Source organism: Petromyzon marinus, chromosome 78 (genome assembly GCF_048934315.1).
Source record: "Petromyzon marinus isolate PM22_M1 ecotype Great Lakes invasive population chromosome 78, UKy_Petmar_22M1.pri1.0, whole genome shotgun sequence".
Classification (NCBI taxonomy): domain Eukaryota; kingdom Metazoa; phylum Chordata; class Hyperoartia; order Petromyzontiformes; family Petromyzontidae; genus Petromyzon; species Petromyzon marinus.
The window spans coordinates 1,726,199-1,744,143 of NC_133744.1; the positions used below are offsets into that span (position 1 = coordinate 1,726,199).

At 56.8% G+C, this 17,945-nt stretch overlaps 2 protein-coding genes across 6 annotated transcripts in view; both read right to left on the reverse strand.

Annotated features, from left to right (window-relative positions):
• LOC116957598 (uncharacterized) overlaps positions 1–1,823 on the reverse strand; it is a gene marked incomplete at its 5' end in the record, with an annotated part of 85,501 nt that extends 83,678 nt beyond the window's left edge. Inside the window, one exon of the mRNA XM_076056871.1 lies at positions 661–1,823. Coding sequence (XP_075912986.1) covers positions 661–1,823 — 1,163 coding nt within the window. The remainder of the gene's footprint in view (positions 1–660) is intronic.
• LOC142907357 (uncharacterized) overlaps positions 1,822–17,945 on the reverse strand; it is a 32,989-nt gene continuing 16,865 nt past the window's right edge. For 3 of the 5 annotated variants that reach the window (XM_076056787.1, XM_076056788.1, XM_076056789.1), the window contains exons 2-6: positions 12,346–12,676; positions 8,793–8,963; positions 4,126–4,359; positions 2,015–2,265; positions 1,822–1,932 (exon numbers count right to left, since the gene is read on the reverse strand). In XM_076056787.1, coding sequence (XP_075912902.1) covers positions 2,039–2,265; positions 4,126–4,359; positions 8,793–8,963; positions 12,346–12,661 — 948 coding nt within the window. In that variant the 5' untranslated portion in view covers positions 12,662–12,676 and the 3' untranslated portion in view covers positions 1,822–1,932; positions 2,015–2,038. Of the gene's footprint in view, positions 1,933–2,014; positions 2,266–4,125; positions 4,360–8,792; positions 8,964–12,345; positions 12,677–17,945 lie in introns of those variants that run through there. The other 2 variants (XM_076056786.1, XM_076056785.1) reach the window with 2 other exon arrangements.

Sequence of the window (17,945 nt, forward strand, 5' to 3'; positions counted from 1 at the left end):
CTCTCTCCCTCCACTCTCCTCTCTCTCTCTCTCTCCTCTCTCCCTCCTCTCTCCCTCCTCTCTCCCTCCTCTCTCCTCCTCTCTCACTTCCTCTCTCCCTCCTCTCCTCTCCTCTCTCTCTCCCTCTCTCCCTCCTCTCTCTCTCTCTCCCTCCTCTCTCCCTCCTCTCTCCTCCTCTCCCTCCTCCTCTCTCCCTCCTCTCTCTCCCTCTCTCTCTCCCTCCTCTCTCCCTCCCTCCTCTCTCCCTCCTCTCTCCCTCCTCTCTCCCTCCTCTCCTCTCTCTCCTCTCCTCCTCTCTCCCTCCTCTCTCCCTCCTCTCTCCCTCCCTCCTCTCTCCCTCTCTCCCTCTCTCTCCCTCCTCTCTCCCTCCTCTCTCCTCCCTCCTCTCTCCCTCCTCTCTCCCTCTCTCCTCCCTCCTCTCTCCCTCCTCTCTCCCTCTTCTCTCCCTCCTCTCTCCCTCCTCTCTCCTCTCTCCCTCCTCTCTCTCTCCCTCTCTCCCTCCTCTCTCCCTCCTCTCTCCTCTCTCTCTCCCTCTCTCCCTCCCTCTCTCCTCTCTCCCCTCTCTCTCCCTCTCTCTCCCTCCTCTCTCCCTCCTCTCTCCCTCCTCTCCCTCCCTCCTCTCTCCTCTCCTCTCCCTCCTCTCTCCTCTCCCTCTCTCACCTTGACCGAGTGGCTCCGGTAGTCGCAGCATGCGCAGCAACCTCAGAGCCGGCGCCTTCCTCCCGCCCGCCGGCCGCGTCGTCCGCCCCCACGTCCGCGGGGGCCCCCGGGCCCGCGGCCCCCGCGGCCCCCGCGGCCCCCGCGGCCCCCGCGCCGACGTCGCCCGTTGCTCCGCTCCCCGCCCCGCCGCCGCTGCCCCGGTGGGCCTGCACGTGCAGCACGAAGGAGTAGGCTGTGGCGCAGCGGAAGTCACAGCGCTGGCAGGAGAAGCCCCTGGGGGGCCGGGATCCCGGGGTGCCAAAATCCGGCCCGGCATCCTTACCCCCCCTGCTCCTCCTGCCACCACCGCCACCACCGCCACCACCGCCGGATTGGCGCCGGGCGCCGCCCGTGTGGATGTTGAGGACGTGGCGTGAGATGGAGCGGCGGTGGGCGGTGAGGAAGGGGCACTGCAGGCACTGGTAGTGGCCTCCCGCGGCACGCCGGAAGGCGGGGCCCTCGGCCGCCTGCGGAGGGAACGGGGACGGGCGGCTGAAGGAGGCCCGGGACTTGGCCTGGCGCAAAGGGGGCACCTTGCGTCCGCCCAACGCCGCCGGCGGCTGAGGCGGTGGCGGCTGAGGCGGTGGTGGCGGCGGCGGTGGCGGCGATGCGGGACCAGCAGAGGCGGCGGAGGCGGCGGAGGCGGCGGAGGCGGCGGAGGCGGCGGCGGAGCAGCGGTCGCTGTCGGCAGCGTCGGCTGAGAGGGCGGCGGTGGTGGTTGAGAGGGCGGCGGTCCCAGAGTCTCCGTTGAGGGGTTCCGATGTCACGGCGGCCAGGTGCCCTGGCGACTTGAAGTGATCCGCCTCCCCCAGCTCACCGTGAGGGTTCTCCCCCAGGTCTCCTCGGTCGCCGTGGGCCTCCTCATCCCCCTCCAGATCTTCCTGGGCCTCCTCCGCCTTCTCCAGGTCGTCCAGGGCACCGCCGCCCCTCCTCCGGATCTCCCAGATCTCCCTCCGCGTCCTCCGGATCTCCCCTCGACCTCCTCCAGCGAGGTCCTCCTCCTCCTCCTCCTCGCGGTCGTCGTCGCCGTCGTCGCCGGCGGCAGCGGTGGCGGTGGCCGTGACCTTGTCCGAGAGCCCCGACCCATGGATGGTGCCCGCCTGCCTTTGAGCAGTGATCCCAGGTTAATACGGAGAGGCGAGGAGGAGGAGGAGGAGGAGGCAGCCGAGGGCACGGCGGTTAGCGCAGCTCGGAGCAGGGAGCTCCCTCCTCCACCTCCTCCTCCTCCACCTCCTCCACCTCCTCCTCCTCCTCCACCTCCACCTCCCTCCACCACCTCCTCCTCCACCTCCTCCTCCACCTCCTCCACCACCACCTCCTCCTCCACTAAATTTCCCTCCTAAATCTCCTCCAGAGGATTTGCTGTCATTGTTGGTTGTTGTCGTTGTTGCTGCGGCGGTCGTGATGGTGGCTGGGTGGTCGTGGTGGTTGCCGTGACGACGGGTCTGGTGCAGGAGGAGCCGGTCCCTCCGCGAGGTGCGGTAGGGGCAGCGGGAGCAGCAGAGGACCCGGGGGGCAGCCTGGGTGGCTGTGGTGCTAGTGGGGGGCTCATCCCTCCTCCTACTCCTGGGGGGTCGGGGGGGGGGGGAATGGGGGGGGGGGCGGTGGGGAGGGAGGGGGGAGGTGAGAAGGGGGTCAAGCGGTCTCCTCCATCTTGTATCTCCACCTCCTCACATTCTCACTCCCACTCCCTCTTCCTCCCCCCCTCCCTCCCTCTCCCACCCTGCCCCCGCCCCCTCCCCACTTCCACCTCCTTCCCTTCCTCCTCCGAGCATCTCTCGGCATCTGCCTCACTTGTTCCTCATGGGAGGTTGGCGACTTCCTTTATTCTGCGGTTCCTCAGACGTCTCCTCGTGGCGCACCGGGTCTCCCCGAGCGTCCTCACGTCTCCCCGAGTGTCCTCGCGTCTCCCCGAGTGTCCTCGCGTCTCCCCGAGTGTCCTCACGTCTCCCCGAGTGTCCTCACGTCTCCCCGAGTGTCCTCACGTCTCCCCCGAGCGTCCTCGCGTCTCCCCGAGTGTCCTCGCGTCTCCCCGAGTGTCCTCGCGTCTCCCCGAGTGTCCTCACGTCTCCCCGAGTGTCCTCGCGTCTCCCCGAGTGTCCTCGCGTCTCCACGAGTGTCCTCACGTCTCCCCGAGCGTCCTCGCGTCTCCCCGAGTGTCCTCACGTCTCCCCGAGTGTCCTCACGTCTCCCCGAGTGTCCTCACGTCTCCCCGCGTCTCCCCGCAGCATCCCGAGTCTGCGCGTGGCTCCCCGAGTCTCCCCATCACTCGCCGAGCCTCCGAGTGACTCTCCGTGTCTCCCCAAGTCTCCCCAAGTCTCCCCGTGGCCTCCCGTGGCTCCCAGCGTCTCCACGCGACTCCTGGAGTCTCTGCGTGTCTGCCGGTGGCTCTCCGCGTCTCCACGTGACTCCTGGAGTCTCTGCGAGTCTCCCCAAGTCTCCCCGTGGCTCCCCACGTCTCCACGCGACTCCTAGAGTCTCTGCGTGTCTCCCCCAAGTCTCCCCGTGGCACCCCGTGGCTCCCAGCGTCTCCACGTGACTCCTGGAGTCTCTGCGTGTCTCCCCAAGTCTCCCCGTGGCTCCCCGCGTCTCCACGTGACTCCTGGAGTCTCTGCGTGTCTCCCCAAGTCTCCCCAAGTCTCCCCGTGGCTCCCAGCGTCTCCACGTGACTCCTGGAGTCTCTGCGTGTCTCCCCCAAGTCTCCCCGTGGCTCCCCGCGTCTCCACGTGACTCCTGGAGTCTCTGCGTGTTTGCCGGTGGCTCCCCGTGGCTCCCCGCGTCTCCACGCGACTCCTGGAGTCTCTGCGTGTCTCCCCAAGTCTCCCTAAGTCTCCCCAAGTCTCCCCGTGGCTCCCCGCGTCTCCACGTGACTCCTGGAGTCTCTGCGAGTCTCCCTAAGTCTCCACAAGTCTCCCCGTGGCTCCCAGCATCTCCACACGACTCCTGGAGTCTCTGCGTGTTTGCCGGTGGCTCCCCGTGGCTCCCCGCGTCTCCGCGCGACTCCTGGAGTCTCTGCGTGTCTCCCCAAGTCTCCCTAAGTCTCCCCAAGTCTCCCCGTGGCTCCCAGCGTCTCCACGTGACTCCTGGAGTCTCTGCGTGTCTCCCTAAGTCTCCCCAAGTCTCCCCGTGGCTCCCCGCGTCCCCGCGTGACTCCTGGAGTCTCTGCGAGTCTCCCCCAAGTCTCCCCGTGGCTCCCAGCGTCTCCACGTGACTCCTGGGGTCTCTGCGTGTCTCCCTAAGTCTCCCCCAAGTCTCCCCGTGGCTCCCAGCGTCTCCACGTGACTCCTGGAGTCTCTACGTGTCTCCCTAAGTCTCCCCAAGTCTCCCCGTGGCTCCCCGCGTCCCCGCGCGACTCCTGGAGTCTCTGCGTGTCTCCCCGTGGCTCACTTCACAGTAACTGTCTCCAGCCTCCCCCTCCCCACTCACCGTGGCCCCTGGCTCTGCCGTGCTGGAGCAGGGCGAGGGACTCCCCCGCCCCTCCCCCCGCTCCTCCCCCGCCACCCCGGGAGCGGGCACGCCGAGCCCCTCCCCTACGGGAGAGGGTCAAGAGGGGGGGGGAGGGGGAGGGGTGGTGGTGGTGGAAGCGGGCGAGGTGCTGGCGCAAGTGGCTCCGGGCGAATGTCGCATACTCGCAGTGCGGACACTTGAAGGGGCGCAGGCCTGGGGGAGGGAGGGAGCAGTTTTCACAGCAAAGTGCAATCGGAGTGTGAGTGACAGTGTGAGTGAGCGTGTGAGTGTCTCAGACAAGTGATTCAGAGTATCGGTTAGAACTGTGTCAGGCTTCAAATCAAGACTGTGTCAAGGTGTTTCTGGGCATTTCAGAGGAGCGGTTCGGAGCGTCGTTGTTCACCGTCCCTCGACCGTAGGGGGCCCCTAAGACGTGCGAGCGTGATCGTGCGAGCGTGAGTGTGCGAGCGTGAGTGTGCGAGCGTGATCGTGCGAGCGTGAGTGTGCGAGCGTGATCGTGCGAGCGTGAGCGTGATCGTGCGAGCGTGAGTGTGCGAGCGTGAGCGTGCGAGCCTGAGTGTGCGAGCCTGAGTGTGCGAGCGTGATCGTGCGAGCGTGATCGTGTGAGCCTGAGTGTGCGAGCATGAGTGTGCGAGCCTGAGCGTGCGAGCGTGATCGTGCGAGCGTGATCGTGCGAGCCTGAGTGTGCGAGCGTGAGTGTGCGAGCGTGAGTATGCGAGCGTGATCGTGCGAGCGTGATCGTGCGAGCCTGATCGTGCGAGCGTGATCGTGCGAGCCTGAGTGTGCGAGCGTGAGTGTGCGAGCGTGATCGTGCGAGCGTGAGTGTGCGAGCCTGAGTGTGCGAGCGTGAGTGTGCGAGCCTGAGTGTGCGAGCGTGAGTGTGCGAGCCTGAGCGTGCGAGCGTGATCGTGCGAGCGTTGATCGTGCGAGCGTGAGCGTGCGAGCGTGAGTGTGCGAGCGTGAGTGTGCGAGCGTGATCGTGCGAGCGTGAGCGTGCGAGCGTGAGTGTGCGAGCGTGATCGTGCGAGCGTGAGCGTGCGAGCGTGAGTGTGCGAGCGTGAGTGTGCGAGCGTGAGAGCGTGATCGTGATCGTGCGAGCGTGATCGTGCGAGCGTGAGTGTGCGAGCGTGATCGTGCGAGCGTGAGTGTGCGAGCGTGATCGTGCGAGCGTGAGCGTGCGAGCCTGAGTGTGCGAGCCTGAGCGTGCGAGCGTGATCGTGCGAGCGTGATCGTGCGAGCGTGAGTGTGCGAGCGTGATCGTGCGAGCGTGAGTGTGCGAGCGTGAGCGTGCGAGCCTGAGTGTGCGAGCGTGAGCGTGCGAGCGTGATCGTGCGAGCGTGATCGTGTGAGCGTGATCGTGCGAGCGTGATCGTGCGAGCGTGAGTGTGCGAGCGTGAGTATGCGAGCGTGATCGTGCGAGCGTGATCGTGCGAGCCTGATCGTGCGAGCGTGATCGTGCGAGCCTGAGTGTGCGAGCGTGATCGTGCGAGCGTGATCGTGCGAGCGTGATCGTGCGAGCGTGATCGTGCGAGCCTGATCGTGCGAGCCTGAGCGTGCGAGCGTGATCGTGCGAGCGTGAGAGCGTGAGAGCGTGAGAGCGTGCGAGCGTTGAGCGTTGAGTGTGCGAGCGTGCGAGCCTGAACGTGCGAGCGTGAGTGTGCTAGCGTGAGCGTGCGAGCGTTGAGCGTGCGAGCCTGAACGTGCGAGCGTGAGTGTGCGAGCCTGATTGTGCGAGCCTCAGTGTGCTAGCGTGAGCGTGCGAGCGTTGAGCGTGCGAGCGTTGAGCGTGCGAGCGTGAGTGTGCGAGCGTGAGTGTGCAAGCGTGATCGTGCGAGCGTGATCGTGCGAGCGTGAGCGTGCGAGCGTGAGTGTGCGAGCGTGATCGTGCGAGCGTGAGCGTGCGAGCGTGAGCGTGCGAGTGTGCGAGCGTGATCGTGCGAGAGTGAGCGTGCGAGTGTGCGAGCGTGATCGTGCGAGCGTGATCGTGCGAGCGTGATCGTGCGAGCGTGAGCGTGTGAGCGTGAGTGTGCGAGCGTGATCGTGCGAGCGTGAGTGTGCTAGCCTGAGCGTGCGAGTGTGAGCGTGCGAGCGTGATCGTGCGAGCGTGATCGTGCGAGCGTGAGTGTGCGAGCGTGATCGTGCGAGCGTGATCGTGCGAGCGTGATCGCGCGAGCGTGAGTGTGCGAGCGTGAACGTGCGAGCGTGATCGTGCGAGCGTGATCGTGCGAGCGTGATCGTGCGAGCGTGATCGTGCGAGCGTGATCGTGCGAGCGTGATCGTGCGAGCGTGATCGTGCGAGCCTGAGCGTGCGAGCGTGAGTGTGCGAGCGTGATCGTGCGAGCGTGAGTGTGCGAGCGTGATCGTGCGAGCGTGAGTGTGCGAGCGTGAGCGTGCGAGCCTGATCGCGCGAGCGTGATCGTGCGAGCCTGAGTGTGCGAGCGTGAGTGTGCGAGCGTGATCGTGCGAGCGTGAGTGTGCGAGCCTGAGTGTGCGAGCGTGAGTGTGCGAGCCTGAGTGTGCGAGCGTGAGTGTGCGAGCCTGAGCGTGCGAGCGTGATCGTGCGAGCGTTGATCGTGCGAGCGTGAGCGTGCGAGCGTGAGTGTGCGAGCGTGAGTGTGCGAGCGTGAGAGCGTGATCGTGATCGTGCGAGCGTGATCGTGCGAGCGTGAGTGTGTGAGCGTGAGTGTGCGAGCCTGAGTGTGCGAGCGTGATCGTGCGAGCGTGAGTGTGCGAGCCTGAGTGTGCGAGCGTGATCGTGCGAGCGTGAGCGTGCGAGCCTGAGTGTGCGAGCGTGAGTGTGCGAGCGTGATCGTGCGAGCGTGATCGTGCGAGCGTGAGTGTGCGAGCGTGATCGTGCGAGCGTGAGTGTGCGAGCGTGAGCGTGCGAGCCTGAGTGTGCGAGCGTGAGCGTGCGAGCGTGAGTGTGCGAGCGTGATCGTGCGAGCGTGATCGTGTGAGCGTGATCGTGCGAGCGTGATCGTGCGAGCGTGAGTGTGCGAGCGTGAGTATGCGAGCGTGATCGTGCGAGCGTGATCGTGCGAGCCTGATCGTGCGAGCGTGATCGTGCGAGCCTGAGTGTGCGAGCGTGATCGTGCGAGCGTGATCGTGCGAGCGTGATCGTGCGAGCGTGATCGTGCGAGCCTGATCGTGCGAGCCTGAGCGTGCGAGCGTGATCGTGCGAGCGTGAGAGCGTGAGAGCGTGAGAGCGTGCGAGCGTTGAGCGTTGAGTGTGCGAGCGTGCGAGCCTGAACGTGCGAGCGTGAGTGTGCTAGCGTGAGCGTGCGAGCGTTGAGCGTGCGAGCGTGATCGTGCGAGCCTGAACGTGCGAGCGTGAGTGTGCGAGCCTGATTGTGCGAGCCTCAGTGTGCTAGCGTGAGCGTGCGAGCGTTGAGCGTGCGAGCGTTGAGCGTGCGAGCGTGAGTGTGCGAGCGTGAGTGTGCAAGCGTGATCGTGCGAGCGTGATCGTGCGAGCGTGAGCGTGCGAGCGTGAGTGTGCGAGCGTGATCGTGCGAGCGTGAGCGTGCGAGCGTGAGTGTGCGAGCGTGAGAGCGTGATCGTGATCGTGCGAGCGTGATCGTGCGAGCGTGAGTGTGTGAGCGTGAGTGTGCGAGCCTGAGTGTGCGAGCGTGATCGTGCGAGCGTGAGTGTGCGAGCGTGATCGTGCGAGCGTGAGCGTGCGAGCCTGAGTGTGCGAGCCTGAGCGTGCGAGCGTGATCGTGCGAGCGTGATCGTGCGAGCGTGAGTGTGCGAGCGTGATCGTGCGAGCGTGAGTGTGCGAGCGTGAGCGTGCGAGCCTGAGTGTGCGAGCGTGAGCGTGCGAGCGTGAGTGTGCGAGCGTGATCGTGCGAGCGTGATCGTGTGAGCGTGATCGTGCGAGCGTGATCGTGCGAGCGTGAGTGTGCGAGCGTGATCGTGCGAGCGTGATCGTGCGAGCGTGATCGTGCGAGCCTGATCGTGCGAGCCTGAGCGTGCGAGCGTGATCGTGCGAGCGTGAGAGCGTGAGAGCGTGAGAGCGTGCGAGCGTTGAGCGTTGAGTGTGCGAGCGTGCGAGCCTGAACGTGCGAGCGTGAGTGTGCTAGCGTGAGCGTGCGAGCGTTGAGCGTGCGAGCCTGAACGTGCGAGCGTGAGTGTGCGAGCCTGATTGTGCGAGCCTCAGTGTGCTAGCGTGAGCGTGCGAGCGTTGAGCGTGCGAGCGTTGAGCGTGCGAGCGTGAGTGTGCGAGCGTGAGTGTGCAAGCGTGATCGTGCGAGCGTGATCGTGCGAGCGTGAGCGTGCGAGCGTGAGTGTGCGAGCGTGATCGTGCGAGCGTGAGCGTGCGAGCGTGAGCGTGCGAGTGTGCGAGCGTGATCGTGCGAGAGTGAGCGTGCGAGTGTGCGAGCGTGATCGTGCGAGCGTGATCGTGCGAGCGTGAGCGTGCGAGCGTGAGCGTGTGAGCGTGAGTGTGCGAGCGTGATCGTGCGAGCGTGAGCGTGCGAGCGTGAGCGTGCGAGCGTGATCGTGCGAGCGTGAGCGTGTGAGCGTGAGTGTGCGAGCGTGATCGTGCGAGCGTGAGCGTGCGAGCGTGAGCGTGCGAGACTGAGCGTGATCGTGCGAGCGTGCGAGCGTTCCCCGGAGCCTCGGCTCACCCGAGTGTTTCATGGCGTGCGTGTCCAGCTGCTGCTTGGACTTGCACTCGTAGGGACAGAGGCTGCAGGAGAAGGGGTTCTGCTGGGTGTGCGTCAGGTTGTGCGTGGGGAGGTACGACCTCCGCGGGCTGCTGTAGGCGCACAGGCGGCAGCGGAACAGGCGCACTCCTCCTACAGGCGCGCACAAAAGAAACGGGCATCGGTTCCCCCGGGCGTAGGCCGAGCACGCGCTGTCGGGGCAAGTGCCGTTAGATGATTCGAGCGGCGGCGCCCGTGATGTTTTCTGGCCGGAGGGAAAGACCTCAAGGGAATGCTCAGCAAACCGTGCAGGGGGGGACAGAGATCGCATCACCATTCTTTCTCTTAAGGACGGTGATAGGCGAGGAGCTAAAAAGTTAAATTGTGATTGAAAGCTTTCGTGACTGCAGCAATTCATATTCAGTTTAACACGTAGGCTTTCGCGACCAATATTATTCATAATAAAGGTTTTTGGGTTAGATCGCGTTTATTTATAAATGTGTCATAACCCTCCACCACCCGACACGGCCAATCAGCAAAAAAAAAAGTGTCACGTTGACAAAAGACACAAATAGTTCACTACTTCAGCCCACCGGTGTGTTGAAGAGTTAATCCACATTTACAGTTTGAGTACGACGTTTCGCTGGTAAATACATCCAGCATCATCGGGCAATTCGCCAGAATGGCGAATTGCCCGATGATGCTGTAATTTGCCATTCTGGCGAATTGCCCGATGATGCTGGATGTATTTACCAGCGAAACGTCGTACTCAAACTGTAAATGTGGATTAACTCTTCAACACACCGGTGGGCTAAAGTAGTGAATTATTTGTCTTTTGTCAACGTGACACTTTTTTTTTTGCTGATTGGCCGTGTCGGGTGGTGGAAGGTTACGACACATTTATAAATAAACGCGATCTAACCCAAAAACCTTTATTATGAGTAATTCATATTCTTAGCTCTTTCGGTAAAGTCACGTTGCAGGGAAACAATAAAATAATAATATATATAAAACAATATTGTTTTATATTATTTTGTTTCCCTTCAAACTAAAAAAAATATATATAACAATATTGTTTTATATTATTATTATTATTTTATTGTTTCCCTTCAACGTGACTTTACCAAAAGAGCTAAGAATATGAACTAAAAGTTACTTTTTTTGATGGAATTAATGAGTGATTTGTGATAGCGGGGCTACTGAGGCAGATTCCATCTCATCAGCAACCCGCGCCCACCACTCATCCTCGCAGTGCTGCGCGGGCTCTCCAAACCTCTGAGCGAAGGCTGCAGATATTGGGAGTGGGACTGTCACTTTTTTTCAGCCAGCTGGAACACCTCCTCCTTCAGCCAGGCTCTCTGGGGGGGGATCCGGACCGTGTACCCAAAGCAGTCAATGCAGCTGCATGAGTCACAGTCATAAACCTCGCCCATTTCCCCTCGACATCAGGAGGAGTGGGGGACGATGCCAAACCCAGCCACAAATGATGATTAAATTCTCGTTTGCAACTTTCATCAGCTAGCGGAGACCATGCCACTATGGGTTTGAATGGGGTGCTAGAAGGACGACAACCACCAGTGGAAGAATGGCAGGCGCATCTTACAGATGACAAGCCGATGGTCAGTGAACAGATCAGCTGCACGGTACGTCCTGGTGTCAAGGACATGGGCTCGCATCCGCTGGTCCATCACTATGTAGTCCAGCAGATGTTCTTGCTTGGACCCGGCATTGCATCCATGATGTTGTGTGGATGCGCCGATGCCGGAACAGCGTGTTGGTAATTACAAGCCCATGGCTTGCACAGAAGTCGAGCAGCATGGGCCAGGTGATCTGGTCCTTTCAATCACTGCAGCCCAGGTGCCAGCGTCATGACCAACTCAGGGGTTAAAGTCACCCAACATGATGACTCTATCCCGATGGGCCACTTTAGCTAGCACCTGGGACAGGAGGTCATATGTGTCTGACTCACTGGCCTTGCCTGCATCCCTCCACTGATGTTGATCTCCGGTGGGGGTGTAAGAAACTCACAGTAGCCTGTGTATTACAGCTTCACAAATACCACGCTCCCACAACACCACCTTCATTCTTTTGTTCAGATGAATAGCCACCCCTAATGGTGACTGGAGCCAGAACCAGTCCACCAGACCTCCTGTATTCCACAGAGGTAGAGGCAGATACTGGTCAGCTCCTGACAAGAGGAGTGGCAGCCTCTCCTCCAGGGGGGCGAGCATTCGAACATTCCACGTGGCTACTCGCAGTGGCTTTTTGCCCTTTCTGGAGGAACTCCGAGGGTGGATGTCCAGTCTCCTGCCTCTGCCCAATGGGGTTTGACCAGGACAAGATTAACACACTCCCATACATACTATGTACACACTCATAACACCCACACACTCCGAACCCACAGGCGCCCTAACGGATATCTCTCCTCTTGTACCCTCTAACACACATACACACTAAAACTCCTAACACACTCACATACACACTCCCAGTACATAGACATTGATAACACACTCACACTTCGAACAGTATGGGTGTCTGTGTGGTGAGCTGGGGTCTCTGTGTGATGAGTCTGTGGATCTGTGTGGTGAGTTGGGGGTTTCTGTGTGGTGAGTCTGTGGGTGTGTGTGGTGATTTATGGGTCTGTGTGGTGAGTCTATGGGTATCTGCGTGGTGAGTCTATGGGTATCTGCGTGGTGAGTCTATGGGTATCTGTGTGGTGAGTTGGGGGTCTCTGTGTGGTGAGTCTGTGGGTGTGTGTGGTGAATTTATGGGTCTGTGTGGTGAGTCTATGGGTATCTGCGTGGTGAGTCTATGGGTATCTGTGTGGTGAGTTGGGGTCTCTGTGTGGTGAGTTGGGGTCTCTGTGTGGTGAGTTGGGGTCTCTGTGTGGTGAGTTGGGGGTCTCTGTGTGGTGAGTCTGTGGGTGTGTGTGGTGAATTTATGGGTCTGTGTGGTGAGTCTATGGGTATCTGCGTGGTGAGTCTATGGGTATCTGTGTGGTGAGTTGGGGTCTCTGTGTGGTGAGTCTGTGGGTGTGTGTGGTGAATTTATGGGTCTGTGTGGTGAGTCTATGGGTATCTGCGTGGTGAGTTGGGGTCTCTGTGTGGTGAGTTGGGGGTCTCTGTGTGGTGAGTCTGTGGGTGTGTGTGGTGAATTTATGGGTCTGTGTGGTGAGTCTATGGGTATCTGCGTGGTGAGTCTATGGGTATCTGTGTGGTGAGTTGGGGTCTCTGTGTGGTGAGTCTGTGGGTGTGTGTGGTGAATTTATGGGTCTGTGTGGTGAGTCTATGGGTATCTGCGTGGTGAGTCTATGGGTATCTGTGTGGTGAGTTGGGGTCTCTGTGTGGTGAGTTGGGGTCTCTGTGTGGTGAGTTGGGGGTCTCTGTGTGGTGAGTCTGTGGGTGTGTGTGGTGAATTTATGGGTCTGTGTGGTGAGTCTATGGGTATCTGCGTGGTGAGTCTATGGGTATCTGTGTGGTGAGTTGGGGTCTCTGTGTGGTGAGTTGGGGTCTCTCTCTACGTCTCTCCCTCTCACCTTCCACCGTTTCGTAGAAGCACGGCTCCTCCCCTTCGCCCTCCGCCTCTCTCCCCGCCAGGAACGCCACTTCCTGTCCCTGGCGCCGCTGAGGTGTCACTTCCTGTCCCCGCAGTTGTGATGTCACTTCCTTTCCCCGCCGATGCGATGTTACTTCCTGTGAGCGGCGCAGCTGTGAGGTCACTTCCTGTCCCCGTGGCCGCTGTGATGTCACTTCCTGTGAGCTTCGCGTGGAGCGAGCGGAGGAGGAGGTGGTGGTGGTGGATGACGAGGTGGGGTCATGTGAGAGGTCACATGACGGGTCATCGTCCAGCATGACTCAGTCAGCGTCCTGGTGCCATTCCAACAACAACAGCCACACCAACAACAATCACCACGATCACAACGAGCATACCAACAACGATCATACCAACAACGACCACACCAACAACTATCCTGAAGAGCCACTTAGCTAGTGCCACGGTGGCTCGGAGATGTTAACTACCTCACCTGGTAACCAGGAGATTGTGGTTTCGATCGCAACCTCAACGTCTGAATATTTGGAGTTTGCATGTGCGCAGTTGAGTGGAGTTTTCTCCAGGTCCTCCGGTGTTTCCCTCCACATTTATAAACGTGCATTTAAGAGTATTTGGTTGATATACATTTCCACATGGTAAACTACTTTGTTGAGCTATCATTTGTGGCCAGGTTGCTTCTGAAAAAGAGCTAAATAACTCGGTGAGCCTTACCTGCTAAAATAATTTTAAAAAATAGTTTAGTTTTAGAACTCTTCTGACTTATCGAGCCAGCCTGATGTTCATCTTCGATGGGACCATAAGCAACCACTACCATTCCTCGCCTCCCGTTGAAGGGAAGGCGAGCCCACAGAAGCCTGGGGCTTACAGCCTCCCACACCTCACCACCATACTCCCACGCCCCCTTCATTGTTTTGTTCAGAAGAGGCACTCTGCCTGTCGTTTGGTAGTCTCCTGCCCCAAGTAAAGGACCGTCCACCAGACCTGCTGTAATGCCACAGAGATCCAGGCGGTACCGGTCTAGCATCCAACAGGGGAGTGGCAGCCTCTGCACCGCAGTGAGTGTTCTAAAAATTCATGTGGCCACTCGCAGTGTTTTTTTTTTGCCTTAGTTCGATATTTTGCACGTGTTTTTGTGGTCATTAAATTTAAGTTGGAGGTGTTACCAGCCTCTCACACCCATCCAGAGCCCCGTTGGCCACCGTGGTGGCTAAGAGAGCCATGAGGGGAACAGCCGATTGAATTGGCCTTCTCTCCGTGGCTTTGCTTAATCCACCACAGTGACCATCCGGCACCACCGAGGAGGTAGGGCGGTTCATATTCTTTGGGTCTTTTGGTAAGGTCACTTAGATAGGTTCAAAGAAAATATAAAAAAAAAATAACAAAAAAAACGATGACATTTCGATCGCAACACAAGCGTTCGTCATCAGGAAGAAAAAAGAGGGGGAAAGCTGCTGAGGCAGACCGTCTAAAATGTTTACAATGGGTGTAGCACAAGGGTCATAAACGAAGTGGGCGGGGCTAGTTATGTTAATGTGAGAAATTGGCATGTTAATGTGAGATCGGAGGAACGACGTCCACGACGAGAGGCGTGGAGGTGGCTATGTTAATGTGAGAAGTGGCTATGTTAATTTGAGAGGTGGCTATGTTAATGTGAGAGGTGGCTATGTTAATCTGAGATGTGGCTATGTTAAACTGAGAGGTGGCTATGTTAATGCGAGAGGTGGCTATGTTAATGTGAGAGGCGGCTATGTTAATGTGAGAGGCGGCTATGTTAATGTGAGAGGTGGCTATGTTAATGCGAGAGGTGGCTATGTTAATGTGAGAGGTGGCTATGTTAATGCGAGAGGTGGCTATGTGAATGCAAGATGCGGCTATGTGAATGTGAGAGGTGGCTATGTTAATGCGAGAGGTGGCTATGTTAATGTGAGAGGTGGCTATGTTAATGTGAGAGGTGGCTATGTTAATGTGAGAGGTGGCTATGTTAATGCGAGAGGTGGCTATGTTAATGTGAGAGGCAGCTATGTTGTGGCTTTTTGTTATTTTTTGTTATTTTCTTTGAACCTACCTAAGTGACTTTACGGAAAGACCCAAAGAATATGAATTCCTGCAGTCGCGAAAGCTTTAAGTCAGGGGTCGGGAACCTATGGCTCGCGAGCCAGATGTGGCTCTTTTGATGATTGCATATGGCTCGCAGATAAAACAAAATATTCTCACTTGTTTTAATCCATCCATCGATTTTTCACTGCGCATGTCCTGTTCAGGGCTGCAGGAGCAATTGTCCATTATTTTAATTGGATGATACTGGCCTACGTTTGCCGTTGCTGGGTAAAACAGGTAAACGCCCCCTTTTGAATCAGTCTGAGACTGCGTCTGCTCGGTCATTAGCTCAAAGCTAACCCTTCGAAGAAGAAGATGGCGAAAAGAAAAAAATACGACGAGTATCGTACATTTCAGGACGAATGGACCGAAGAATTCGCCTTTGTGGAGAGAGCGGGTTCTGCGGTGTGTCTAATTTGCAATGACAAAATTACATCGTTGAAACGGTCGAATGTAAAGCGGCACTTCGACACGCGCCACGCTACCTTTGCATCAAAATACCCTGCGGGAGACAGCAGAAAGAAAGCGTGCCAAGAGCTTCTGAGCAGGGTGCAAGCTAGCCAGCAGCAACTCCGCGTATGGACCCGGCAAGGTGACTATAATTCGGCTAGCTTTGCTGGTTCTTTAGCAATAGTGAGGAACGGAAAACCATTCACAGATGGCGAGTATGCTAAAACGTTCATGCTGGATGTAGCCAATGAACTTTTTGATGATCTTCCGAACAAAGACAAGATAATCAAACGGATACAAGACATGCCTCTGTCGGCAAGAACTGTTCATGATCGTACCATCGTGATGGCAAACAAAGTGGAGGAAACGCAAGTGAAGGACATAAATGCAGCGCCGTTCTTTTCTCTGGCTTTGGATGAGTCAACAGACGTGAGCCATTTGTCGCAGTTCAGCGTGATTGCAAGATATGCTGTTGGTGACACACTGCGCAAAGAAAGTCTTGCTGTTCTGCCATTAAAAGGGTCCACAAGAGGTGAGGATTTATTCAAGTCTTTCATGGAGTTTGCTCAAGAAAAAAGTCTACCTATGGATAAACTTCTCTCAGTGTGTACTGATGGTGCTCCGTGTATGGTGGGGAAAAACAAAGGATTTGTGGCGCTTCTCCGTGAACATGAAAATAGACCCATCCTAAGTTTCCATTGCATTATACACCAGGAGGCACTTTGTGCTCAGATGTGTGACAGGCAGTTTGGCGAAGTGATGTCGCTGGTCATTCGTGTGATCAACTTTATTGTTGCCCGAGCCTTAAATGATCGCCAGTTTAAAACACTGCTGGATGAAGTTGTAAATAACTATCCTGGTCTGCTTTTGCACAGCAATGTGCGTTGGTTGTCAAGAGGGAAGGTGCTTAGCCGTTTTGCGGCTTGCCTGAACGAAATCCGGACTTTCCTTGAAATGAAAGGCGTCGGGCATCCTGAGCTAGCCGACACCGAGTGGCTCCTCAAGTTTTACTATCTCGTAGATCTGACTGAACATCTGAACCAGCTCAACGTGAAAATGCAAGGCATTGGAAATACAGTGTTATCCCTTCAACAAGCTGTATTTGCTTTTGAAAACAAGCTGGAGCTTTTCATCACGGATCTTGAAACAGGTCGTTTACTACATTTTGAAAAACTGAGCCAATTTAAAGATGCATGCACAGCAAGTGAGCCCATTCAAAACCTTGATCTCCACCAGCTAGCTGGCTGCACATCCAGTCTCCTACAGTCCTTCAAAGCACGCTTTGGAGAATTTCGTGAGCACACTCGTCTTTTTAAGTTCATCACCCATCCAAACGAGTGTTCACTGAACACAGCCGACCTGAATTACATCCCTGGTGTCTCCGTCAGAGATTTTGAAGCAGAAGTGGCTGACCTGAAGGCCTCAGACATGTGGGTGAATAAGTTCAAGTCACTGAATGAAGATTTGGAAAGAATCACACGACAGAAAGCGGAGTTGGCGAGCAAGCACATGTGGACAGAAATGAAAAAACTCCAACCCAAAGACCAGCTGATTCTCAAAACTTGGAACGCGCTTCCTGTCACATACCACACACTGCAGCGTGTGAGTATTGCTGTATTGACCATGTTTGGATCTACGTATGCATGTGAGCAGTCATTCTCACATCTTAAAAACATCAAGTCCAACCTACGATCACGTTTAACGGATGAAAGCCACAACGCTTGCATGAAGCTTAACCTCACCAAGTACCAACCCGACTACAAAGACATCAGCAAATCCATGCAGCACCAGAAGTCGCATTAATGGTGAGTGTTATAACAACATTATTTAAAAGAATAAATTCAGAGGCTTATTATACTGACATTTAGTTGAATTCACTTTTAAAATATATTATATGGCTCTCACTGAAATAAATTTCCAAATTTTTTGCTTTCATGGCTCTCTTAGTCAAAAAGGTTCCCGACCCCTGCTTTAAGTCAAAGGTAGGGGGGTTGATTTTACCGGGTTACAACAATCACAACCACAACAACCATCACAACCACAACTATAAAAACCACCACAAAACAATAAAACCACCAAAATGATCACAACAACCAGAAATTAAATCACAACCACTACAACCACCATGATCACAACGATCACTACCACGATGATCACAACAGCCACCATCACAACGATCACAGCAACCCCAAAAATCTCACCACACAAAAAAAATACTCACCCCACAGTCTCACTCACCGCCAAGCCTTACATAGATCCATAGACTCATCACACAGAGACCCACAAACTCACAGAGACCCATAGAATCACAAAGCCTCACACAGAGAGACCCAGAGACACACAAGATACCCACAGACTCACCACAGACCCAGACTCACCACACAGAGACCCCCAACTCACCACAGATCCACAGACTCATCACACAGAGACCCCAACTCACCACACAGAGACCCACAGACACACAAGATACCCACAGACTCGCCACACAGAGACCCTTAGATCACCACACAGAGCAATAGACTCACCACACAGAGACCCATAGAATCACCAGACAAATACCCTGCAGACTCATCACAAAGAGACCCAGACTCATCACACATAAATCAACAGACTAAGCACAGAGACCCACAGACTAATCACACAGAAACCCACTCATTACACACAGACACATACTCACCACACAGATACTCATAGACTCACAAAAAGACAAAGATCCATACTCACCACATAGAGAGCCATACATTCACTATAGAGACCCAGACTTACCACACAGGCCCACAGACTCATTACACAGATACCCACAGACTCAAAAAAAGACCCATAGACTCACCACACAGAGAGCCACAGACTTACCACACAGACACCCAGAAACACCACACAGAAACCCAGAAACACCACACAGAAACCCAGAAACACCACACAGAGACCCAAAGACTCACGAGAAAGCCAAACTCACCAGACAGACCCATAAACTCACCACACAGACCCACAGACTCAACAAAAGACAAAGACCCATAGACTTACCACAGAGCTATA